The sequence below is a fragment of the Chrysemys picta genome, chromosome 1, assembly GCF_011386835.1.
Source record: "Chrysemys picta bellii isolate R12L10 chromosome 1, ASM1138683v2, whole genome shotgun sequence".
Taxonomy (NCBI): Eukaryota; Metazoa; Chordata; order Testudines; family Emydidae; genus Chrysemys; species Chrysemys picta.
In genome coordinates, this window is record NC_088791.1 from 137759365 (window position 1) to 137786553 (window position 27189).

Below are 27189 nucleotides of genomic sequence, written 5' to 3' on the forward strand. Positions count from 1 at the left end.
GACAAGCAAATATTTCAGTTACCTTGTCCTCCCAATTCCCACACTGCCAGTTTGTTTGTGTTCCAACTGCTGTCACTCGTTGGATGTTTAGATTGCATAATGTTTTGCGCACTAAGTTAAACCAACAGTGTAGCTCTAAATTTGCAATAGAGCAAATTGATACAAAATAACAAATCTGGGTGCTTATTCAAAGTCAACAACAGCAGGTAAACATAGAAATCTAACAGATTTGGGGAGCTGTATGTCCCAAGAATGGATGAGAAACATTTTGTGCTGTTTACAGAATATAACATGTCTTGTGGCTATCTACAAAACACCTCTGCCCTAGTGGAAAGCACACTCTAATGGTGATAGAGCCAGATCCAAAGCTCACTGAAATCAGTGGGAGTCTTTCCATGAACTTCAGTGAGCCTAGGATCATACCTATGTTGACGTCATTAGGCCTAGTGAACCAAAGTTCTTCAATGTTTAGCTCTAATCGACCTCAAAAGCTAGATGCATGGAATGTGTAAACAGCCAATTATCAGTTACCCCCCCCCCATACCAGGAACCAAGCGATAATGATGAGGTTTGCATGTTTCTGGCTGAAGAGGTAATAAACCAAGGGTAAACAAGACCAAGTAACAGTTTAGAGAGAAGTTACTAACAAGCTAGATTTATAGCCCTAGAATGATTTAATTGCTTAAATGTATAAACATGCCTTCAGTAGAGGGGGGAGGAATAGAGGGGGGGGGGAAGGGGGGCTTAGTTGTAATATGTAGAAGAAGAGAGAAACTGTTTTTGCTGGTGTGCTTGATCTGAGACTTGCCTGTCTCCTTGCACCACTTTGAGATCTCAAATAAACTTCGTTTGCTTCTCCACCCCGGTATGTTTATTGGCACAAAGCACACCGGGCAACGAACCCCGCTGTTGCTGTCCTCGGGCCTCTGTGCCGGCAACACCTATAAAGCAGAGGGGCTGGAACTTTGGAGACTTGGATTCTATTCCTGACATTGTCACACTGACTTCTTCTTTCAGGGTCTATTCTACAGCAGAAAAGGTTTGTTGGTATAGCTATACAAGTATCGTTATACTAAACCCCTCTAGTGTACATTCAGTGTCTACCAGCAAAAAATGTGATTTTACTGGTATAGCTTATACCAGTTCCCCAAACAAAATAAGGACTTTTATACTGGTATAACTGCGCCTACACTAGGGCTTTTGCCAGTATAGAAGTGTAAAAAATCATACCCCTAATCAACATTATTATACCTGCAAAAGATTCTAGTGTAGATCTGGTTTAAGTGTTAGTTGTCCCTTTTGTAAAATGGAGATGATAATAATATTAATCCACGGATGAAAAGCTCTTTAACTTCTTCAGAAGGAAGATGTGGTACATGTGAAGTGCTATTATTACTCAGAGGAACTGGAATAACCTCATATTTGAAGGGACACAAAGTTTCTAACTTGTTTTGTAAATCAGGAAATAGGTGGGGTAAAACATTATGTTCTTATACTGGGCAGTACTGCTCTATGGGGCCCTGTAGCAAAGAGGCGTGGCCTCCTTCAGAGATTGACAGAGAGGGAGGGCCAGACCGCCCCTGGTGGGCGGAACCAGGAAGCAGAGGGGCGGGACAGGAAATATAATAGGTGGGTGCTGTAGGGCAGTCAGGAGGCAGCTGCCCAAAGAGGTGGATGTGTTCTCCCACTCCTGATGCAGGAGGCTGCAGAAAACTCCAGTTACCCTGAAAACTTGCCCAAGCTGCTAGACCTGACTGATGCTTAAGAGCTGCTGGGATTGCCACTGGATGTATACCCCCAGGAGATGGAGGATGAACCTGGGGTTCAGGTACACCCTGAGGGAGAGGAGAAAGGAGCCCAGCAATAGCCAACTGCAGTCTGGCTGCAGGAGCATCTGAAATGCGGTCAGTGTGTTGCAGTGGGATTCCCTGCTGATCCAGTGGCAGACCTCTCTGTTGCTGTTAGGGCCCTGGGTTGGGACACAGTGGAGTTGGGCAGGCCTGTGTCCCCCTACCCCTGCTGACCCACCATTGGGGTGGCAGTACTCCCCCTCTTCAGGCCAAGAGGCCTGTGCTTGTCTGGCTCCCACTAGAGCCAGGACAAGAGATTATACCTGCACACCTGACCACTGGTTGGTGGGCTAGACTCTTTGGTGGGTGCCTGACCCCTGGCTTGGGGTGGGGGAGAGTGGCCCTAGACTGTGTTTGGTACCCTGCCCTGTCTGAGGGCCTGGGTTCCTGACTATGCCCTGCCTAAGGCTTGGGCTTTAGACTGCTTGGTGCCCTGCCCTGCCTGAAGGCTTTGGCCCCTGAACCTCTTCTCTCTCGCTGGTGGGATCGAGCACTGAGACTGGTGACTTCCCCATTATTTTAGACCAGTACTGGACAACCTGCAGCTCCCATTGGCTGGGAATGGTGAACCATGGCTGCTGTGAGCAGCTATGCAAATGTAAACAAATGGTCTGGTGGCCTGCCAGCTGATTACCCTGACAGACTGTGTGTGGCCATCAGGTTGCCCACAACTGTCTTAGACTACTCTTCAAGGAGGAGTGACAGCAAAGAGGTGTGGCCTCTCTCAGAGATTGACAGCCAGGGAGGACCCCACACACACACACCTACATGCCCCTTTGCACTGGTCCATCAGCACAAACAGGCCAGAAACTTGACAGAACTGGCCAGATGGGATTTCTCCAGTGTAAAGGAAATCCCCAAAGAACCTACAGCTGCCACAGGGGCTTCCTTCAGCCTGTGCCACCTCTGCCTCACCTGCATACTGGGGGAGCTCTTGTGGAACCCAGCTCTGCATTGTGTACCCTCTGTTTAAGTCTCAGAATCCTCCCCCTCCTGCATTTTCTTACACTTAAAGAGGCAGTACTCAGAAAACAGAACCCAAGCTGCATTCCCCACAATAAGTATGTATTTAAAAATCCAACTGCCAACACTAAGGGTTGGGGAACTGACCTGACCTTCCACCCAAACTCACACCTAGCCTTCCTGCCAGTTCAGAAATGTCTGGATAGCCATTTTCATTCTTGCTTGCCTCTATATCAGGCTCCAGTGACCACTGGAAGTGGTAATGCCTAAATGCCGTGAGACCAGCTCATCAGAAGCAAAGAGTACTTTAAATCTGCTGGCAAACCATGCAAATCTTAGTGCTCCCACGCACAGGGCTGTTCCACAGTGTGCTGTTCCCTGATCTCCCCTGCTTCAGAAGCCATGGTACCAAAGCTGTAGGATGGGCATTAATGCTGACTGTCTTAGCATTCTCTTGCAGGTTTGCTGGGGCTGTTCTTCAGCTCGGCCCCCTCTCCCATCCAATGGTTGTTCTTTAGCCCAAACTTGTGGAGCCCCATGTGCACAATGCTCATGTTATTAGGCATCCAGGGGCTTAGAGGAAGGGAGGGAGGCTCCTTTGACGTTGTATGTGAAATAACTTAACTTGAGCTGTTTTCACCCCATCTGAGTTTAGAAGCAGGGTTACAAAGATGATGTGGCCCAGGTTGTCTATCTGCTCCTGAAAGGATTTACAATAAAAATACTGATAAGTCCAGTAAAAGGAAGCAGTTATTCTCCCCTCCAGAAAAGAATGCATTTTAATTATTGAAGCCAATCAATTAATTGATCTGCCCATTGTGTATTTATTCCTTTGTGGCTCCCTGAGAACAAGACTAGATACAGGGAATGAGGAAAGGCTTTGCGTTACAAAAGGAGAGGGTGGTTAATTTTTGACAGCAGGCAATGAGAAAGTTATGTTTGTATAATAGTCAAGTCACTCTCTGTGCCGTGGCTCACTCACCGGCATGTCATCACCTTTGTGAGAAGTGTCAATAAATATTACACAAGTACCTCTTTCTAAGCACAAAACTCCTACTGGGGAATTCCCAGAGCCCCTTATAAAAGGGATCCCACTGTCCTTTCTCCATCGTGTCTGTTTGCTGAGAAGATGAAGTGTGAAAACTTGGCTGTGCTGCTGGTCTTTCTACAAAATGCCATCGCATTGAATGCAGCCAGCACCATGCTCCAGAATGTGGTAAGATGCATATTATGACTTTCACAGGCTCTAATGTATTCTTTTTTCCTCCCGCTATTCAGGTTGGGAGAATCTTTTAAAATTGAGGCAAGTTTTCAGATCTCCACTTGTTCTGTGGGCTCTCTGCATGTAGCAAGTGTAAAATATCACCTTTAACAAATGTCCTGGGACTTAATTATAAATTTGAAAACAAATTACACTGTTTTAAAAACAGCCAAATTCTGTTTTTGGTTAGGCAAGTGCAATTCCCATTGAGAATCTGACTAGTTTAAATGCAAAATGCAAGTTGAAATTAATTAGCTGTGGTTTGTACTTGAGACTAACTCAATCCAAAACCACAGATGCAAACACCCCTCATCCTTTGGAGTGCTCTAGATCTGGATTTAGATCTCAGGTTCATTTGCCCAGCACTTTGAAAACACAATGCACTATGTGAGTTTTAGGTGATACTATCAATGCAGTCTCTTGGTCTAATAGGCCTTGTAGTGCTGGGACTTAGGTAGTGAACTCAGCATCTAAGGGGAGGGAATGATTTTCACTACAGCATCCTTAAGCAGTGGCAATTCCTGGTGGTAAGAATCAAGGCTGAAGTGTAAATATATAATAAGCTGAGGATGGGGGAATTTAGAATGTCAAGAATTTCTCATTATGCTCACCCTTGGGTAAACCATAATTTGTGCAGATATTTGTAAAATTTATGATGATCCTTGTAACTCGGCTGTTAATCACTATCAGTCCCCCTGTACAACACGATCAGGGGGCCAGACCAATGGCCGCATACATTACCTTTTTGACAAGCTGGCACAAACCCCCCTGTTTTCTCTGTGGCCTTTTTCCTGCCATCTTCCAGTTCCTCAGCTATCCAAATGGCTGTTTTAGGGGCTGGGGGATGAGGGAGCAGGTGATGGGGCTGCAGCAGCATGAGGCTCTGAACAGGTTCTTGGATGGAGTACTAGGAGGCCCGCAGAGGAAGCTGGCTAAAACTGGGGCTCCAGAGCACTGTCAGAATGGAGTTCTGCTTCAGTGCGGCTTTGAAGTTGTGCAGCTGGGGATGACCCCTGCCACGCAGAGCTCCTGCAGGAATGGAGCACTGCTCTTGTATGGCTGACTAGCAGCTACCTCCGTGTGCAAGCCCCTTCCTGCCCCACACGCCTTTAGTTTAATCACCCCATTTGATGCACAGTTTATCAAATGGTTTTGCAAGCACTGGAGATTGCCATGGTTCCCATTCGGTGGAGCTCGGCTGTGTACATTGGTGGGCTGCATCCCCGCAGTATAGTGTCTTGCAGGGCCGGCTCTGGCTTTTTTGCCGCCCCAGGCAAAAAAGCCTCCCCTCGCCCTCCGGCGGGGAGCGCGGCAGGGGAGGGCAGGGAGCACGGCCGCGGCCCTGCTCTCCCTGGCCAGCCGGAGCGCTGGGGGCAGGGCGGAGAGCCCGGCCGCAGCCCCGCTCTCCCCAGCCGGCCGGAGCGCCACCCCCCTCCAGGTGCCACCCCAAGCACATGCTTGGTAGGCTGGTGCCTGGAGCCAGCCCTGGTGTCTTGTGCAGTACATGGGACCTTGATTACTGTAGACTCCCAGGGATGCATGTTGAGATTCAAGAGTAACATCCAATCTTGCCAGTGCTACGGAGGGGTAGGACCTGAAACCTTATTCCATAAGAAGGCAGAGAGATGGTATATATGACTTTAACATGAATAATGCACATTGTTTTGGACAGACTGAGCATCTGTAGCCTTTCATTGATCACATGTAGCTTTTTTTTCAAGGGAAGGACTCCATGAAACAGCATTGTACCAGAAGAAACATTATCTGTCTCAGCAGTCAGCTGGAAATCCCAATCAACATTAGAGCTGCTGGAGATGGCTCCTTTAAAATCAAAGTTTCAGAATATTGAGGAATCTGGACTGCTGTTTGGATGTTGGGAGTGGGAAAGGGGGTCATGATAGTGAGTTGCGTTATAACAGGCGTTTGTTTCCTTTCCAGTCTACACCTTTCTCCCCTGTTGGAATAGACACTCTTAGAATAATTTTAAAAGTAGTTTGGTGGGTTTCTGATATTTAAATCCACTTTTTAAAAAGTTCTTAATTTAATAAATTAAGATCTAGATAAAGGGCAGTTTGTAATCTGTATCAGGGATTTAAAAAGTACCACAAAGTACCAGGCTAGCACAAATGGGGGCCTTATCAAAGGTAAGTACAATAACCATATTTGTCTGTTCGTTGGATATTTTCCTCTGCTCCTTTTTTCACTGTTCCTGCTGGGCAGAATGCAAATCCAGTAATGTGGGGAGTCTGAGGGTGACCATTTCAAAAGCACGTAAGGGACTTTTTTAATAGTGACCTAGGCCCAGATTTTTAAAAAGCTATTTCAGCATTGTGGCACTCTGTTGTAATGCCTAACCAAGTTAGGTGTCAATTCCCTTTTCAAAAGGATTTAGGCTTATAGGAGCTCAACTATAGGGGTTGTGTTAATCCAATAAAAAGCACAGTGTGGAACAGAAGCCTGTTTCTCTCACTTCATTAGAAGTGAACAAATTTAGTCATGGTACAAAACTACTTATAAAAACAATATTCAACAGCCAATATTTTATTATTTTTTTAACTCTAGCTGCCCCAAGTAAAAAACTTTGTTTATACCCCTGTGCGCTGATGGAGAGAGCAGTGATGCATGGCCATGACTCCACTCAGTACCCTGCAGTAGAAGGCATACCAGCTACTGCAGGTTGGGGGAGTTTTAAAGTCTTCAGCTCTCCTGTTTACCAGGGCTGGCTGAAAAATATCAAATGAAACGTTCCCAGTGAGGAAAACAGGGTTTAGTCAAAATCAAAATTTTCCATGAAAATTGGTCTAATTTCTGTGGCTTCTTCCATCAGTGAAGTACAAACAAAACTTTGTAAAGTGCTTTGAAATTAATGGACTACAATCACTATGTGGCCCTGTTGCAAAGACCATTAAAAGCAATGACTCCCTATAAGATTTAATATTTCCTGTTCTGCCATTTACTGACTCACTGTCTGATTTTAGAAAAATCACTTCACTTTCCTGTACCTCCATTTTTCCAGTGTTAAAATGGTTATAGTATTTAACTACCTCTATAGGGGTATGGTGAAGTTTAATGAATTGATATAGGAAAATACTTTGAGTTCATAGGAAGAAATTATTACAACTTAATATTGACCCTGAATGCATTTATTATGATTACAGCTTAACTTTTCCCCTGCTTGGGGACTGCCAGTCCTTTGCTGTTGATTCCTAGTAGCATATTGACTATTTATTTGCTTTCTGAAACCAACTTGTTCTTACAGCCATTTGCCAATGTGACCGGCTCTTTGAATGACAATGGAGTGTGCCAGTGCTCAGTGTACCTGCCAGACACAGTGTTTCCTGTGCAGAAGGTCGAGATTCTGGAAATCACAGCCCAAGTGCTTTCTGAGAAATTTGAAAGAGAACTTACTAAAGTAAGGATTTTTGGTTTTTCTTTTTTTAAAAGCTGACCAGTCCTATTTTTAGTGAATGTGAAACAGTCCAACAGTCAGAACTTTGCAGGGCCTGTCTTCAAGCAACTGCAGTGAGGGGCATGTAAAAATCACAAGGAAAAGGATGATTAAACATAAAATGTTCAATATTGTAGCATGCAAGCAGGGCCTTATAATATGAGTTTCGAGTATCCTCAGGCCTCATTCCTGGGCCTATAGGCACATGGTGTTCTTTGAGGGATGGAGGAAGCACTTTGCTTCTCTTTATGAACCATGGAACAGTCTTGTTGGCCTGTAATTGCTATATACAGTTACAGAGGAAGCCATGATTCCTGCTCCCTCCTGTGGTACTTTTATGTAACCAGCATATGGGAGGGAATGAGGGAAAAGAGCAAATGTCAGCTCAGCCCAGGCTGAAGCATGGGAAAAATCCACCACCTGACCCCCTCCATTCCCTTAACAGTTGAGAAAAATCAATTTTCTCTGTCAACATTTGATGCTCTAGCAATGACTACTGGATTATGCATTTTAGTTAAAGACCAACTCTTTACCCTTACACTACTTTCCTTCCTTGTTACAAGGATTCATATCTATTCTCTTCTCTCCCCCCTCGCTCCCTTCCACCGCCAAGAAAAAAACAAAACAGGCAAAACTAGGGGACTACTGTGGTTTCTCGAGAGACGGAGAACCTGCATTTGATTTTTGCTGGTAGATGAATATTCAGGGTTTAAATTAGGTGTCCCAGAGAAAGTGTTGGACGTCTCCAGGAGCCAGATGTCTTAAGAAATGAAGTGTCCTTGAATCCATCAGTAGAAAAGGCACATCAGTAAATTATAAATTCTAACCATAAATACTCATAGCTCTCTTCTTATCTGCTCTTGATTATACTAGATGTGCTGCATAAAACACAAAATGGAGGGGGAGAATCCTATAGAAAGTCTTTTCAGTTAAAATAATTCACTTTGCACATCTGCTTTTTGGGTGTGATATGGCATTTCCAATTTGGTATGACCTAGCCTGGATATCACAAAACAGCCGTAAATAATCTGGAGCTCACTCTTTTAACTTTACTGACATACATGCCACATTGCTCACATCTTGGAAAAACAATTGCTGCTCTGTAGTGTTCTCTCCTTTTCATAAAAGAAGCTAAGGGAAAATTATCCTCTCTTATGCTTACCACACAAGTCATCAGGTTTAAAAGATCATGCCAAATGAATATTAATAGTCAGTGCAAAAAACATTAATTCAGTGTTATGACTCTCATTGTAACATGATGGCCCTAAGTTACTTGGGATAAATTCTGACCTAAGGTATATACACACTGAAATGCACATGGTATGTATCTGAGGGCCAAAGTTGGCACTCATTTTCTGTGTGCATATGGAATTATCCAGATAATGGACTTCAAGACTTCAGTAAAGAAAATTGATAGGTAAGATCTTGTAGGAAGTCTAAAGGGGTGGGGGGAGTTCAGGAGAATTGTCAGTTTTTAAGAGAGACATTATTAAAGGCACAAGAGCAAACTATCCCAAATCATAGGAAAGCTAGAAGTATGGTGAGAGACAACCCTGGCTTAATCAGGAGATCTTCAAAGACCTGAAACTCAGTCAAACACAAGTGGAAACTAGGTCAAATTACAGAAGATGAATATTTATTTAAAAAAAAAAAGCATGAGGGGTCAAAATTAGAAAGACCAAGGCAAAAAAGATTAATCTAGCTAGGGACAAAATGTGTAACAAGAAAACATTTTACAAATATATATGAAGCAAGAGGAAGACCAAGGACAGGAGAAGCCACAGCAATGTCTGAAGTGTTAATTGCCTTTTGGTTGATATTTTCACCAAAAAGTTAGCATGACTAATATAGTGAACATCTATGTAAATGAGGTAGGACCTTAGGCTAAAATAAGGAAAGAACAAGTTAAGAATTATTTGGACAAGTTTAGATGTCTTCAGGCTGGCAGGGCCTGATGAAATAAACCCTAGAATATTGTGACAGACCTAGACTGGTTGGGTACAGGAATCTGGTAGAGGAAAACATACTGGACACTGGATGAATAGTTTTCTGTTCCCTGAGTGACCAGGGCAGGGGCTGCCCCAATGCAGTCAGGAAGGTACTAGAAGCAGTTATGTCAGGCAGACTCCATAAGACAGCTGGAACCAATTAAGAACAGATTAGAAGAAATCAAGGGAAACAGGCTACTCAGATCACCTGAAGCCTGTTTAGAACTGTCTGGGACTAGTTAAAAAGGATGTTCTTTCAGAGGGCTGGCTGGTAGGAACGGGGAGTAAGTAGGTGTGTAGTGGGAAGACTGGAAGAAAGAAGGTGCACAGTAAAAGCGCCAGAGGACAAGCATGGCCAGGGTGCTAGGAGGGTCTGTTTGGGGAAGTAGCCCAGGGAAGGGCTATAGCTCTGGTGGTATAGGAAAACTACACGTTATAGGTGCCATTAGGGTCCCTGGGCTGGAACCTGGAGAAGAGAACGGGCCCGGGTTCTCCCTCCCCCCCACTCCACCCCTCTACAAAAATGCTCCCTGAGTAGGAAGACAGGGGCTAAAGAGGGTCTTACATCAAACCCGTTGACTGGCCGATGGTGAAAGTGAGTCAGTAAGCTGTAACCCTTGCCTCTTGTTGGGGAGAGAGGCTACACTGAGGGTTACAGCAAACCTCTGAGGCAAGCCCTAACCGCCTAGAAGCACAGGACCCCCTGAGGCAAAGCTGGAGCTCTGCCACAATAATGAACTGGCTGAAGATATTGCTGAGCTATTAGCATTATCTTTGAGACTTCATGGAGGATGGGAGAGATCCCAGAGGCCTGGAAAAGGGCAAATCTAGTACCTATCTATAAAAGGGGAACGAGGACAACTCTGGCAATTATAGACCAGTCAGCTTAATGTTGGTAGCCAGAAAGACAATGAATCAATTTGTAAGCATATAGAAGAAAGTAAGGTAAGTAACAGTCAACATGGATTTGTCAAGACAAAGGATGTCAAACCAACCTAATATCCTTCTTTGACAAGGTAACAACCCTCGTGGATGGTGGGGACACAGTAGGTGTGATGTATCTTGATTTTTTTAGTAAGGCTTTTGTAAGTGTCTCGCACGACCTTCTCATAAGCCAAGTAGAGAAATATAGCCTAGATGAACCTATCATACACTGGGTGCACACTTTATTCAGAGACTGGTTATCAATAGTTCATAATTGAGCTAGAAGGGCATATTGAATGGGGTCCTGCAGGGATCTGTCCTGGTCTGGTTTTATTCAATATCTTCATAAATGATTTGGATAATGGCAGAGAGAGTACACTTATAACGTTTGACAATATCAAGCTGGGAGGGCTTGCAAGTGCTTTGGAGGACAGGGTTAGAATTCAAAATCATCTTGACAAACTGGAGAAATGGTCTGAAATAAATAGGATGAAATTCAATAAAGATATATGCAAAGTACTACAGTTAGGAAGGAATAATTAATTGCAAAAATGGATATGACTGCCTAGGAACATGTACTGCAGAAAAAGATCTAGGGTTTATGTGGCATCGCAAATGAAATATGAGTGAACAATGTAATATGTTGCAAAAAACCTGAACATCATGCTGGGATGTATTAGCAGAAGTGTTGTAAGCAAGGCATGAGAAGTAATTCTTCCATTCTACTCAGCACTGATGATGCTTCAGCTGGAGTATGGTGTCCAGTTCTAGGCACCACACTTCTGGAAAGATGTGGACAAATTGGAGAGAGACCAGAGGAGAGTAACAAAAATGATTAAAGGTCTAGAAACCATGACCTCTGAGGGAAGATTGAAAAATTGGGTTTGTTCAGTCAGGAGACGAGTAGACTTGGGGGGGCGGGGTGACCTTTTAGGTACCTGAAAACTGTTATAAAGAAGAGGGTGATAAATTGTTCTCTTTACTTCTTGTCCTGCCCTCAGTGGTTAATGGACTTAAATTGCAGCAAGGAAGATTTTTAGGTTAGACACTAGAAAAAACTTCCTAACTATAAGAGTAGTTAAGCACTGGAATAAATTGCCTAGGGAGGTTGTGGAATCTCCATCACTGGAGGTTTTTAAGAACTGGTTAGACAAACATCTGTCAGGGATGGTCTAGATAATATTTAGTCCCGCCTCAGTGCAGGGGACTAGACTGATGACCTATTGAGGTGTCTTCCAGTCCTACATTTCTAGGAGTCTCTGTTTAATGGCTCCCCTCAGACTCAAAAAGTAGTTGTCACAGTTGTATAAAAAATTGTAACTTTGAAAAGAGAGTCCTCTTACCGTTGGTTTGCCTACTTAAAGTAAGTCACTGAGATTCAGTAGTCAGACACATTATGTGCTTAATTGATTGTATCTGCCCTGCACAAGTATCGATGTACCATTGACTAAACTCCCAAAGACCTGCCCCAGCATGTGCTGAGGTTCAGTGTATATCCTGGAAAGAATTATTTGGCGGAAGTCTCTTCTATGGCTGTTACAAAGCCTTGGTCAGGAGTCTGTAGGTGATATTACCAGGACAGTAGAACAGCAAAGCTCTAGTCTTAAAAAGTTGACCTGAGTACAGTTTTTCATTAAAAGGCCATTTCAGAGCTGTCCCCTTGATTAAAATAGATTTTTAAAAATTGTGACTGGGGCAAAACACTCTTAATTCATGTTAAGATAATGCCAAATTGATTTTTAAACCAACAAATTCATTTTAGGTCTGAGAATATGCATGTGCCGTTTCAGTCCAGAAATTAATATTGAGGGAAGTGATAAGCACCTGAAAATTGGGGCTTATAATGGAAATGCCTTCTGACTCCAGAGTTGCTAATTTGACACAATAATATAATTCTATTTATTCTTGCTGAGAGATGCTGCTTAACCTTCTTGCCATTAAGGAAAAATGGGTACAATTTTAAGTCATGTAGGAGGAGGATTATATCTTTCCCAAGATGCAGGGCCGGCTCCAGGCACCAGCTGAGCAAGCTGGTGCTTGGGGCGGCAGATTGTTGGAGGCGGCATTCTGCCCTAGGGCGGCACGGCTGCTTTTTTTTTTGTTCTGCTCCGGCTGCCCTGTAGGGGGCGGCGGTGCGGAGAACCAGAGTGCCCTGTAGGGCAGTCCTCTTCCTTCTCTCCCCGCCGACCGGAGCGGAACCCTCGCAGCAGGCGGCAGGAAGCGGCGCAGCGGGAGGGGCCGCGTGGCAGTGCCCCTGCTGTAGCCCTGGCCACCCCCTTCTCTCTCTCTCCCGCCCGCTCCCTCCCCCTCCCCCTCCCCTCAGCTGGTCCCCCTGCTCCGGCCGTGCCGCAGGTGGTTTTTTTTTTTGCTTGGGGCGGCCAAAAAGCCAGAGCCAGCCCTGCCAAGATGTTCCATTTGTATGGAACTCTAATTTTCACAGACTGCTTGACATTCTCCTTGACAATGTTTGTACTGTGACCTCTACATTAGTAGAGACATGTTCAAAAGTATATTTATCCAGCCATCTGTTTAGTGGTTCCACATCTGAAGAGGCTGCTGTGCAACAGTTATTCTACCTAAATGCTAAAATAACGGTCACCTCAACTGGCCTTCATTTAAATCAGTTTCTGGATGGATGGATGGGATTTGTAATAGTGCACTGTGCTAAAATAACCCCTTCTTCAGGGGACTCAATTAGTTCTGATGCATAAAAGATTGGATACTATTTGGAGTGTGGAGGCCAGACCAGTGCCCACTGAAGTCAACAGAAAGTCATCTTGGACAAATTGGTGGATTTTGTTTGTTTGTTACTTTTTCAGCCCCAGAGAGTACATCTACACAGCAGTGAGTCTCCAAGCTCAGGTCAACAGACTTGGGCTTTGCATTATGTGCTAAAAATAGCTGTGTAGGTGTTAAGGCTTAGGCTGTGGCACAAGCTCTGAGGCCTAGGGAGGGGGATATTCTTAGCACTGTCAACTGGGGCTCAGAGACTCGCAACCATGCGCTGTGTAGACATTCTTCATGTACATCACTTCTCTGAAATAATCACTGCAGGTTTCCTGGTAGAATCTTCCCCCTGAAATTCTATATAATCCTGGATAAAGTTAGCTCATAGAGGGAACATTAGTGAGTGTAAGCGGGTGGCTTGACTTGTACAGGCTGGAGGGCCTGGGATTAACTCTCCCTGAGATTAACCTTTTGTGGGCCCAGCACCAAACATATTTGTGGCTCCCAATGGGAGCAACAGAGGATGGAGTGGGGAGGTTGGTCCCCAGAGTAAGGCGCCGGCTGGGCCAATGGGGCATGGTATGGTGGGGGCGGCTCTACTCTGCCCAGCCCAGTTCAAGGGCACTTTTCACAAACCGGCAGTTGCCAGATGCACACTGGCCCACGTGGCCCTGTGCTGCCAGAGTGCCCCTTCCCTTTGGGGGCGGGCTTGGGCAGTGCCCCACAGCCCCCTGCCCAACACCACCTCACTCCCTAGGCCTAGTGTCCCCTGGACCTGCTATGCCCAGCATCCCCCCACAACCTCCCCACAAATGCACAATGCCCTGCACACCACCACCCTGCCCAGTGCCTCCCAACCCCCACCACAACTGCCCACCCCCTCCCACCCACAGCCCCCCACTACTGCCCAGCACCCCCACACAGAACCCCAAATCACACAGAACTCCCCCACCCATTACTGCCCAGTACCTTTCCCCACAGTCCCACCACCACAACACATTTCCCCCCAACCCCCTCCGGCCGCATTCACTGACTCTACCGGGAGGTGACTGTCAGCTGGGCTGAGCCAGCAGCATTGTCGAGGCTGGTTCCGTTCCCAGGGTGGGGAATTGTGCTGGCCCCTCGGGAGTGGCATGCTCAGCCAGACGAGGGCCCGCCCCTGCCTGGGCTGGGTCCCTCAGGACCCTCTTGCCTGGAGGGGCCCAGCCAAGCCCCGCCACTGGCTCCTCATCCCAAACTGGCCAAGACTGGTCAGAGCCAGAGCTGCACTGGGGTCTGGCCAGGGGGTGGAGAGGAGAAGGTGGGTGGGGCAAGGGGTCAGAGAGGAGTGGGCAGGGAGGTGGAGGGGCTGGGAGAATAGAGGAGTCAGCGGGCTGGCAGGACCTCAGGGCAAAGTGCAAACAGAGCAGGCTGGGATGGGGGCCCTTTTGAGCATGGGCTGGGCCCATGGCACTGTTGTAAACTCGGTATTGCTGTGGCTAGTCAGCCCTGATTACTGAAGGAGGCACACCTGACAGGGATCAGGTGATTCCCCCATAAAGAGTAGCTGGAAGCTGAAGTGAGGGGAAAACTCAGGGAGAGCAAAGACTGCTGGGAGTGAGGAGGCTCCAGGAGAGTCCTGGGATATGTGACTAAGGGTTTATTGGCACCAGTGGTGCCCAACCTTATTACACAGGCGTGCCACATAATCTGTTTGGCCCACAAGGTTTTTACATATTTTAATAAGATTTAAAGTCACTTGTATTGATTTATATTTGAAGTACAGCTGGTTTTGTATGTATTCAGATAGGTTGTTTCTGTGTTCGATATTGTCTATTTACATGTGTAAACTAAAATGATGTAAACATGATGAAAAAACGCTAATGAATCGGCCATTAGTATATTGTGTTGAAGCAGACTGCAGGCTTTATGAAATGCTCTGGTGGGCTGTGTATGGTCCACAGGCCATAGGTTATACACCCCGAGCTACACTGTCCAGCAGTTTGGACTGTGGGGGTGTGAAGAGCCATGCGCACCAAGATGCTGCACTGTAACTCACTCATGTTGATACTGCAGGTGCAACCCATAAGGTTCCTAGTTTGCCTTCATGTAATCCTCTTCAAACAGGACTACGTTAATGTGAAGAAGGAACCTCCTAGTTCAAGTCCCTGGCATCCACATGGGGGAGTTACAGAGCAGCACTTCAGTGCACCCTGCAGTCCGAACTCCAGGGCGGTATAGATGTAGCCAAAGATTCCAGCTAGGAAGTGCTAGCAGTAGCCTGCTAAGGCAAGGGAGACCCCAAGAGAACAGGGGAAAGACAGCAAAAGCTCTCCAGGCAGGGAGGCTTGGGAGCAGGAAGAGAAGCGTTTGCTTGTTGGACTTTAATTTGGGACTCTGTTTTATTTGTAGTTTATTTTTTGTGAATAAACCCAGGCCCCAAGGAGGGGTATTTTGAGCCTAGAAAAAGAGAGTGGAGTCTGCATAAGGGGCCCTTGTGGGGGAAACAAAGGCTGGTGTTGCAGGGTGACTTCTGGCCATGAGGGGTTGCTCACAATGTGGTTGCCCTTGTTACAGTGTGGAATAAAGTGAAGATTATGAATGAAATTCTGCCCTCAGTAATTCACATGCAGTCCCAGTGGGATTGCACAGATGTAAAGAACATGTCAAACATGCCTGTTACATTTGCTAAACTGAACTTGAAAATTTGCTTGGGTTTTTTTTTTAGGTTAGCCAATATACCAAAGCAATTGAAATGTATGAACAGAAAATCCGAAACCTAACCATCAAAGTGGAACATATGGAGTCGACCAGTGTTTCTTACAGTGAGTTGGACTTTCAGTTGCTGAAACTGGAAATCAATGAAATGGAGAGACTGGTCACTCAGCTGAAATCCACACTTGTTGGAAGCAATGTGATTGTTGAACAACTATACGTGGAGGTAGAGTATGAGGGTTCTTCTGCCATTCAGAAACATTCAGTTCTGTTACTCCAGTGAAATTTGGAATGTCTCTACTATTGTCAGTGGAGTTAAAGCAAATCTTGGCCATAAGCATGTTAGCATATTTCTTCATATATGGCAATTTTTATCATTTGTGTGACTGAAAGGTGAAGTTCTAGGATGCTGCTATATTAAATAAATATACTGTCTACATTATCAGAATAAATATTAATTTATGAGCACCCATGCCTAAAACCTTCTGTGCTCCAACAAATATAATTAAAAACTTAACTTATTAGGGTAGTGACCCAATCAATATAAAATCAAGAACCCTTTCCCAATATTAAATAAATCAAATTTTCAAATTTGTTATCACTCACTCACCTGGAATGAATAATTGCTTTTGATGGTAAGTAAAATATCATTAGTTTCTTCACTGTCTTCACAAACATTTTCTTGTAGTTGCACACTAGCTTGAGACCTGATGTTCATGCTAAAACTTATTCTTGGGAACATTTCCTAAAACTTGTTCTGCGGCACCTTTTTTGAAATGATAAATCCAGCCTAAAATGTTCGTGAAATAAAGATGACTGTAATTTAAAGTCATGCTGAATTTTTATTTCTCTAGATCAAGAATCTGACTCTCATGGTAAATGATCTGGAATCATTGGACAAAAACAATATCCTTGCAATCCATCGAGAAATTGTGGCTCTCCAGAATCGATTGAAGGAATGTGAAAAACATAGAAATCAAACCACAACACCCTCCTATTTCCCACCAGGTAAGCATTCTGTGTATAAATCACATGAGGAGAGATGGGAAAAGTAGGAAGAGGACTGAGTTAAATGAAATGAAAATAAAGCACAGGTCTTGGGAAATTTGCCAGACATGTACTAACCTCTCAGCAACAGGCTGATATGAAAGATGAGGGCAGGAAACAAACACTTTCGCATACTCTTACTGTTCTCTTTTAAACCCTGTTATAAGCCTAGCCTTCACAGCCTCCTCAGGCAAGGACTTCCACAGATTGCTTGTACGCTGTGTGAAGAAGAACTTCCTTTTATTTGTTTTAAACCTGCTGCCCATTAATTTCATTTGGTGGCCCCTAGTTCTTATATTATGGGAACAAGTAAATAACTTTTCTTTATTGACTTTCTCCACACCACTCATGATTTTATATACACCTCTACCCCGATATAACGCGACCCGATACAACATGAATTCGGATATAACGCGGTAAAGCAGTGTTCTGGAGGGGCGGGGCTGCGTGCTCTGGTGGATCAAAGCAAGTTCAATATAATGCGGTTTCACCTATAACGCAGTAAGATTTTTTTGGCTCTCAAGGACAGTGTTATATCGAGGTAGAGGTGTAGTACAACAGTATGAAAAGTAATGTTTTCCCTTCTTTCAAACTCTTTTTGTGGTAAAATGCGGCTTTTCTATTAGCTCTGATCATGGATAACTTCTGTGAAAGTGATCTGTGTCTTGTCAGTGTCACTCTACTTCTGCTTGGAAAATTTAAGCAGCAGCTGATGCACTGGAGCTGTTTGTATGCAGACTCAAGAAGACAACATTGCATAGTTTACATTTGATTAATATGCAGAAACTTATTCTGAGCCATAAAGGCTAGAATCTTAGCGTGAAATCCTAGTCCCATTGAACTCAGTGGGAGTTTGGCAGTGTCTTCAATGGAACCAGGTTTTCACTCCATGTGGTTTTTTTGGTTTTTTTTTTAAAGGAAGTTTAAATTCTGTAGCAATTAATAGCTTTCCTTAAGAGAGAGCTTCCCAGTCACTAATGAGTAGGCAAGAGGATTTTTCAAGCAATGTTACTCCCTCCCTTGTATGCATTTATATGACTTCTGCTTTAGAATAATTTGGCAAAAAGAAGGTATTAAAATGTTCATAATACAATGGGGGAAGAAGACTGCTTTTTCACCTGTACCTAACAATTTGGCCAGCAAATCAGAGGTAAACCAGACTAATAACAAAAAGTTTGGAGAAACCTTTGAACAAAGCAGAGCACTTTTCACTGTACAGATAGTGCACATCTATTACCTACCAGCACTTGCCTCCTACCATCTTCAGGTCAGTTATTTCAAGCTTCCCATTAGCAGGAGAGAGGAACTGGTGGAAATACATTCTTCCCTCTGTGGCTTCTTCAGGGCTTGCCAGCACTGCAAGCAGCCAGTGCAGTTTGTCTCTGATAGGAAAAATGAACAACACCTTCTTGTTGGGTCAGATGATGCGGAGAGGGGGAAAATACACTCCTTAGGAAAGGCTTACCAATGGTTCAGTGGAAAGTGTAGAGTTTAAAAAGCATTTGAAGGGCACTTCATTGATTTATTGAGGGTGATGGTGTGAAGAGAGAGGCTGCCTCTTTCTTAACATGCCTGAGAACAAGTCTTTCTTACAGTTAAAAAGTGTTAAATCCTTTAACAATAGTGCTGTGCTCAGCAGATGTATGTGAGGGGAGGAGGAGGGGCTCATTTCAGCATTGGTGGACCTCTTTCTGGTTGACTTGAATGTGGCATGCCTGCAGAGCACAGCAGCTTTCTTAGCACCGGGAATGACCCGGAAGGCCAGATCCTCAGCTGGCATAAGTTGCCATAACTCCATTGATTTTGGTTGGACTATGACCATTTATACCAGTTGAGGACCTAGCCGAGTACTTTTTGGATGGTTTCTGGGTGCAGTTCCCCCATTGGCACAGGAGCTGAAGAAGGCTCCTAGTGCAACGGAACCTTGGTGGTTCTCATGTTTGGGGCAGGGGGGTGAAGCTGTGGAGAGGCCATAGGGAGGGACTCTGTCTTGTGCATGGTAGAGGTAAGTTGCCACCAACTTCAGATAGTTCAAAACAAGGCTTGGTGGGAATCTGGAAGCAGGGTGGGATTGTGATTTCTGGGTGTGCTATTAGCCCAGGACTGGAATAGCAACTGTGGAGAGCCTGGAAATTTGCCAGTCTGTTAGAAGTGGAGGTGTACTACTGTGGAGTAGTACTACAGTACTACTACTACTGTGTAAATACCTAGATAGAGAGACAGATTCAGATCCTCAGCCAGCTGTATAATTGCCCACACAAAGCCTGCTTAGCCTGACTTTCTGTGCATAGTGGGGAAGGAAGGAAAGGGAGCAGATGAAATGCACTTTGCCGTGGGCTCAATCTTTCATTTCATGTCATATTGTTCAAAACTTTCTACAGAAACAGAGTCCAGTGTCACCTTTGGGCATATGCCCAAATAAATGTTAGTCTTTAAGGTGGCACCGGACTCCTCGTTGTTTTTGTGGATACAGACTAACACGGCTACCCCCGATACTTAAAACTTTCTACAGTGACTGATTGCACACACAGTACAGTCCATTTCCTTAACCAAGAGAAAGTGGAAGGGAGAGGTTGCTGTCTGGGAACGGGGCGAATAAGTGAGTTTGCTGGATTTCCTGGATGGGTCCCTTTGGAGGCAGTGCATGGCTGCTCACACTAGACTACCAACACTCCCTAGCGCCTTTAAGTGGTTAGGCACAGTTTTCCATACATTTCCTCCACAACCTTGATTCCTGTCAAACTACTTCCAGCTCGTACTATATTTATAATATTTGTATTGCACTGACCCTTTGTCCTGTTTTCAGATCTGTTCCCCCCCCCCCCTTCATATTTTGGTTGGGTAAAGTGGACTTGGGAAACCTGAAAAACTCCTAACTTGTCTAGGGAGGGTTTAATTAAAGTTACTCGCTCTTGCAGTACTTTGGAATACAGCCCCTCAAACACTGCATCCCAAGGTGCTGCTCACTGACATGCTGTGTAGAGAGAGCAAGTCTCTTCTCAAGCAACCTATCAGAAAGAAATTACTGTTCTCCATCTAGCCTGCTCTCTGACTGCAGTTTTCTAGTGCATGGCCCAGTCCAAGATAGGATTCAGTAAATTTGTTGATAATAAAAACTCATTACTTCTACCATGCATGCAACAGTTTCCAGCACCTCTGTCACTAGTTACTGCCCCAAATCGGCAGATTTCGTGCACTCCCCCATATAAGTAAAGCTGGGATGTAGGAACAGAAATGGCTATGGTCTGGCGATCTTTTGCAGGTAATGTAGTGGTGCCAGTTATTTGAAATGTCAATGACTTAATTATGGATATGCTAATTTAGGGCTGGACATTTCCATGGTGTTTGTACAAACACAGGCCCACTCCAGCAATCTGATCCAGGTGGATGGATCCCTGTTCCCCTGATATCAGTGTGAATCAATATGGGTGTAAGGGTCTGCCTGCATGGGTCAGATTACAGGACTGGGACCAAAATGTAATATGTTCCCTTCCCCAGGGAACTTACTATTTCTGGGTTGGATGGTGTCTCAGCCCTTTAGAAGAGGTAGCACATTGCTGGGCTGCCCCAGCAGCAACACAGGAAAAATTGTGGTCCACGGAGTCCCATTTCCCCTTTCTGCCTTGTTCTTCAGGGGCCACAGGCCATGTTCCCTCTAACTTTCTCCATCCATGTGCAGAATTAATTGTATGTGCACCAAATTACCGAGGTAACGTGCAAATGTGCGCCACCACAAAAAAACTGTATTTAAAACTATATTTTAAAAGTTACCATAGGGATAAGTACTCCAGCCAGGACAGGTTAGGAATTTTAGAACTCACAACTCAAAGAATTAAATTTCTTAAATATAAGAGAGAAATAAAAATCATGACATGCATAGACAAGTTAAAACACTCAAATAACAGAACTTGGAAAGAATAAAATTACAGAGAATATATGTGCATTGCAGGAAGTAACAACAATAATAATACAAGTGTGTGTGTGTGAGGGACACACACACACAGGTTGCCCCTTTAAGTATGCTGCCCCTTTAAGTAGATTGGTACTGACCAGTCTGAAGCCTGCTTGTTCAGACACAGCAGGAGCCGCCAGCAAGCTCCATCCCACTTCCGAGTCTTGTCGTGTCCCCCCCACGCCCTGCTCTAAGAAGATGGGGTACATGGGCAGGAAGGGGGACACCCTGACATCAGTGCCCCTCCTCTCACCCCCCCCCGCTCTGCACAGCAAGCAGGAGGCTGCCAGGAGCAGCTGCCCAGAGGCTCCAAGGCAGAGGGCAGGAGCAGCGTGGCCATAGGTGGAGGGGTACCTCAAGTGTGTGGCACTTGATAGACTGCTGGGCGGCTGCACAGCCACGCAGCTTGGCAAGACCCCAGGGCACAAGGATATCAATTCATTGCTGTCACAACCCCAAACCTGCCAGCTTAGCTGTAGTGACTGGCACACTGGGGCTATGGAGCCATGGCTTCCCGCCTCTCCATGCTCACTCCTCTTCCCCTCAGAAGTGGGTTAGCAAGCAGACGTGCAGTGCTGCTTCCCCCTGCACCTCCTGACCCAAAGTCTGGGTAGCCTGTGTGGAGGAATAAAGCATATGTGTTTTCTTGGCTCCCTCTACCTTATTCCCCCACATGAACATGCAGCCCACCTCTGACAAAGAGACAAGATACGGCATTAACCCTGGAACTTCAATGATCAGAGGCCTAACACAGTAAAAAAGGAGTTAAAATGCTAAAGTCTGAATAATTCATATGGATTTATTTCAAGTGCCTCCCAATATTTACAAAATGACATGACACTTTGATTCTTTTGTGTATTTTTTTCCAAAAGATCCAGACAGGAAGGCAAGTTAGGATTAAATAAACAACAATGAATTCCTCTGAACCTGTGCAGAAGACAGAGAACCCACCCTGACTACCACAGAGAGGGGTTGTTTTTTTAACACTGTTTCTTGGAGAGTTTTCAAAAATCAAACATCCACTTATGGAACCTCACACATTTTCCCATGTAATTAAACTGAACGTGTTCCTAACTTTATTTTAATAATTCATGCCTGGTTTCATAAATAAGAAACAAACAAGTGTTCAGCAGAGAGATCTCTTTAAGGGAAGAAATAATAATTTATTATTTCTTTTGTAAGAAAAGGTCTCTATTGAACATGTTTTTTTTTTTTAATTTATGAAACAGCACAGTAATTACTAAAAGTTGGAATGGGTTCAGTTTAATGACATGAAAAATTGAGGTTGCATATATATATGAGTTTAGTAATGATGTTTTGCCCTTCATCCAAACTCTCTTAGTAGTACCTCAGTACCAGCAATATTATTTGAAACAAACCACAGATTTATAGAAGAATTAATATCCATTTAATTTTGAAATAAGATTGCTGTGAGTTAAGTACAGTAATAGTCAATATGTCAACAGTTAAGAACAAACCATAACACTAGAGGTAGTGATACACAATAGAGATATAAGGCAAATGGCTCAAATTGATTTATGGAGTTGGCAGGTTGCAAGCCACTTTGCATCATCATCTGCATTATCTTTCTTGCACTGCATTAGCTGAGGTATGAGCACCTCCAAACATCAGTATATGTGACAAGTACTGAGGCCATGTTCTTAGCCATGCTAATTGCCATTTGCAGAGCTACAGCCCAGTGCCTGCATTGTGTGTTATATCTGGAAATGAGGTCTCAGGTCTCAGTGGTCCATTCATTCCCAGTCAGTGAAGCATTTAAACATGTGTTTAAATGCTTTGCTGAATCTGAGCCTGGTAGTGTTTTTCAGCAAGGGAGCAAAACCCAGGGTTACACCATCTTCTAGAAGAGTGTCCCCAGAGGAGAAAATTGATCAGGGGGAAGTTACAGTAGCACAGAATGGCTGTAACCTCTGCTCTAGCCAACCAAGCCCCACAAATGGCTAGTGCTGACCAAGAAGGGGCTTGATGCAGGTGGCTGGGGGAGGCAGCAATTCAACACAGTCTCTCTGCAGCGTCTATCAGCAGGGCTGCACAGAAGCCCTGGGAATAAATGAAATCTGCTTCCCACCCACGGCAGTGAGGGCAGTGAGTGAATTCCTGATTCCCCACATGCTTTGGCACCAGGGGTCAGGCTGGGGGAGAGAGGTGTGGGAAAAGAGATACAACAGAAGAAAGGAGACAGTGGAGCTTAGGAAAGCTGGAAAGACAAAAGCAAAAGAAAGATGGTGAGTTTCACTGCAAAACCGTATTTCATAGATTGCCACAAACTTTACAATTCCAGTTAAATACACATTCGCATTGGATTCTGAAGACATTACCAATAGTTAGACTGAAAGGCCATAAAGATATTGTCCTGCCTCTAGGGCAGTGCATCCCTCTATCTGGATGCCGATAAATCATCACTGCCAGGAATAAATTTGATCCCTCTATTTCTGAAGAAAAAATGTTTTGCATTTGCAAGCAGCAGTTTTCTCCAAGTGGCAGGTGTGTTCCAGTCATTTCCCAGGGAGAGCATCTTCAGACAAGCCACAAGGGTTTCTCCCCCCTCTTCACATTGCTCTGTATTTTATGGACTGCTCAGAAGATGTTTCTGGCCATAGGCACCTGCTCATCTGGGCCTCAGTGGCAGTATGAGTTTCCTGATTCTGCTCCACTGATGTTCTTCAACCCTCCATAAGAGGGACCAGCTTTAGGTGTGAGAAGATAGTTCTGTCTTTGTTTATTTCTCTCTGTTCTCAATGCTAATAAGGGGGTGATGATGTTATTTGTGCTGTGGCCACTTCTCTATTAGGAATAGACTAAGCCCAGCAACTCTTTTCACATAGGCTTGCAAACAGCCATCAAATGGTAGTCACTGAACAGATAAAATAGAAGTGATTGTGTCAAAGACATCCCATCTACTAGAGCATATGCAACCTCTGCACTGATTTGATATCATCAGCTGTTGCCCTGAATTGATCAATTAATAGCTACATGAAACTCAGGTCTTCGCAGGTAAACTTTAATCACCTCTAAGAGGGAGCATTGTCTAGTGCTTAAAGCACCTGACTTTGAGTTAGGAAATGTGGGTTCTAGTCTTGGCACTGCCATTCATTTGCTGTGTGACTGTGCAGGTCGCTTAACATCTGTGTCTCCGATGACCATGCCTTTAAAGGGGAAAAAACTGGCACACATTCATGGTGGCATCTTTTAGGGCTGCAAAGAGTCAGACAAAAGGATACTTTTATTTTTAAGTGTGCTGGTGTCACCACTGCCAGATTCTGACCCAGGGAGACCTGCATATTTTGGAGTGGAGGATTTTTTTTCCAATACTTTAGTGTTCTGTATTCATTGTGAAACATTGAACAAGTGTCATCAACAGTCGCTTTGAGCAGAGGAACAGCTTTGATAGCGTTTACTTTCATTCAAGTTCTCTTCATTCCAGACATTGTTCATTACCCTGAAAGCTCATTCCACTGGGCTGTTTGTTCTCAGTAAACAGTGCAAATTCTACTCAGCATAGCAATACATCTTGAACAAGCATTGTGTAGCTATAAAAAAACAAATATTTTGGCTGATGGAATGAAAAAAACAACAACAGGCTATTTCAGTTATCCTGAAGCTCCTGGGACATCATAAGAAAAACCAAGACTGTCCTGGTTGAAATAGGTTGTATGGTCACTTTATAGTTACCTCATATTTAAACTGGGGATATTTACCTCCACCTTAGAGAGCTGTTGTAAGGCTGTGCTCATTAATATCTGAATTGCTTTGAGAGCCTCAGATGGAAGCTCTCTGAAGTATTGTTTTCAAGTGGTGATTTTGACAGTAACATGCTAATCTGAAATGAGCCTCTAGAACTAGTGCTGCTAATTCTCCCTCCACCTTCCAAAACTCACTGCGGTTCAGTGAGACAAGATGTTCCTTCTTGTTTCCCATATTTCCAGAACTGTGCTCCACTGCAGGAGCCAATGACCTAAAATGTTTCTGAAATGGTATTTTCTATGTGATTTCCCAGCCCAGCGGGGTGGAAAGCATAGACTAGGTGGAAACAGAAAACTGGTCACTTGTCTGAAACAGAAGCGAATCATTTATTTACTGCAAGTGAGTACTGACTAAAAACTGAGATCTCTAAAATGTGTTGCTGGATTGTTGGCCCCAGTTCTAGTGGGATGACCCCTGTAGTTCAGTCAGACTGGAACAGCTACAGAACTGAAATCCATGTGCTGTTTACATGGTGCAAGGAAAATCTTTGACAAAGATATGTATTTATTTCTGTTCTTGCAACAAAGCTGATTCTTATAAAGCACACACACTAAATCCTCTCTCCTAATCATGCCCTTTGAAAAGCCTGCATTTTCTCTTTGCTTACAGGCAGTTGTGGTCATGGTGGGATTGTGAATATCAGCCAGCCCTATGTTGTACAGCTGAACTGGAGAGGATTTTCCTTCAAATATGGTTCCTGGGGTAGGGATTCCTCTCTTCGGACCCCGCAGAAGGACCTATACTGGGTGGCACCTTTGAACCCAGATGGGAGACTCTTAGAATCTTACAGACTTCATAATTCCTATGATGATTTGCTGCTATTAAAAAATGCTCGAGAGTTAAACATTCAATATGGGGAAGGCAGTGGCACCGCAGTTTATAATAACTTCATGTATTACAATGTATATAGTTCAAGAGATATGGGCAAGCTCAATTTAAACACAAACACATTGGCTGTGAGGAAAACTCTGCCGAATGCTGCTTATAGTAACCGTTTCTCTTATGCTGGTGTTGGGTGGCAAGATATGGACTTTGCTGTGGATGAAAGTGGATTGTGGGTAATTTATTCAACCGAGGACAACAAAGGTAACATTATGATTAGCAAACTCAATGAGACCACACTTGATGTGCTCCATACTTGGAATACAAGGCAGTACAAGCCATCCATTTCCAACGCTTTCATCATCTGTGGTGTTCTATATGCCACAAGACCTGTCAACACTAGGAAAGAGGAAATATTTTACACATACGACACAAACACTGAACGGGAAGGTAAAATTAGCATAATTATGGATAAAATGTTAGAAACAATTCAAAGTATCAACTATAACCCCTCAGACCGAGTCCTGTATGTTTACAATGATGGCTACCTTGTTAAATACAATCTTATTTTTCAACCTGTGTTACACTGATATGAATATACACAACAACTAGAGATCACACAAAGTCCGATTTTATATCCCTTTGGGCAATGTGAATGTTAAATTAGGGCCTAATCCTACCAAGAGTCACTCCTGGGCATAAGGTTTATTACCATGAGCTGTCCCATTGAAGGATAATAAGCTCTATGCCTGGTAACAATTGGGTGCAAGATTAGGTTCATAGCTTTTTAACTGGTGTTTAGCTACAATGGCACCAGGAGTACTAGAAATGCCTCTGCTATAAAAATAGATTAAATAGATGACTTAGTGATGCACAGAACATGCATTGTGATAGGGAGATTGCTCACACACTGACGTGCATTTGGAGGAATGTCTGTATTTGGATGACACATGGAAACTGAACTGCTGTTTTGTCGTCACTGCTCAAAGTATGCAAGGCCATACATATCATATTAAATATTGGCCTCAAATAATTACTAAAAGATTAAAATTAGAGGAGAATTAGAATTTGATCTTTAAAGAGCAGCCATTGGTTAAGCTGAAGCTGTGGAAACGGTTGCCTTGTCTCCTTCTTGCAACTCATCAATGTATTTTAGATGGCAGGGCTCCAATGCATTACTTTCCTAAAGTTGCACTTCATGAAAAAACCTTATTAACCATTTTTGGATGGTTGCATTTTCTTAGCACTGTGTCCTGGGGTCCTGATCCAAAGCCCAATGAAAGCAGTCCCTTGGTATATGGCACATGCTACAACAGAACATAAGCTATGCCATCCTACATGCTCCACTTAGTCCTCTGAGTCCATTTAGTCTGCAATTACTCTGAGCTCCATTAGCATCTTTCAAAAACACTCTGAAAACAAGGAGCCAAATTAATAACCAGTATAATTCCATTGGCATCAATTACCTTACATCGGGGGTGAATCTGGCACATGATATATCAGTTACAGAATACTGAAGTTGGGACAAAATCAGTCATATGCTCTTTATTTTTAAAATGCCACTTATAAGATTTTTGTATCAATATCTGTACTGTAATCATGTCAGAAATAATGAGATGAACAGTTATGAAAATGCAGTAAATGTTTGCTGGTTTTCTTTTATTAATCCTATCTTTGTCTTCTTATAATCTGGATCAGTAGATGTGAATTATTAATTTTTGTTTAATAAAGTGTTATAAAAATCCAAA

The 27189-nt window shown here is 44.0% G+C and overlaps 1 protein-coding gene across 6 annotated transcripts; it reads left to right on the forward strand.

Moving 5' to 3' along the window:
- Nucleotides 1–1637: 1637 nt before the first annotated feature.
- Nucleotides 1638–27189, forward strand: LOC135981584 (olfactomedin-4-like). 6 transcript variants are annotated; one of them, XM_065584787.1, is made up of 6 exons: nucleotides 1638–1828; nucleotides 4092–4116; nucleotides 7334–7486; nucleotides 15869–16081; nucleotides 16710–16863; nucleotides 21727–21830. In XM_065584787.1, the coding sequence occupies exons 1-6, from the start codon at nucleotides 1758–1760 to the stop codon at nucleotides 21747–21749; spliced, it is 639 nt and encodes a 212-aa protein (XP_065440859.1). In that variant the 5' UTR covers nucleotides 1638–1757; the 3' UTR covers nucleotides 21750–21830. The 6 variants fall into 6 exon arrangements, with proteins under 6 accessions (XP_065440859.1, XP_065440824.1, XP_065440842.1 ...); XM_065584752.1 differs by lacking the exon at nucleotides 21727–21830 and adding an exon at nucleotides 25229–27189 and having other exon boundaries at nucleotides 1644–1828; XM_065584765.1 differs by lacking the exons at nucleotides 1638–1828; nucleotides 21727–21830 and adding exons at nucleotides 1885–1904; nucleotides 25229–27189.

What these genes read in the sequence shown, in the direction of transcription:
- LOC135981584 (XM_065584752.1), top strand. Translation starts at nt 1,758, where the DNA reads ATGCTTAAGAGCTGCTGGGATTGCCACTGGATGTATACCCCCAGGAGA. An exon ending in GAGAATCTTTTAAAATTGAG is followed by an intron (nt 4,117 to 7,333) that starts GCAAGTTTTCAG and finishes TTGTTCTTACAG; the next exon opens with CCATTTGCCAATGTGACCGG. An exon ending in ACCCTCCTATTTCCCACCAG is followed by an intron (nt 16,864 to 25,228) that starts GTAAGCATTCTG and finishes CTTTGCTTACAG; the next exon opens with GCAGTTGTGGTCATGGTGGG.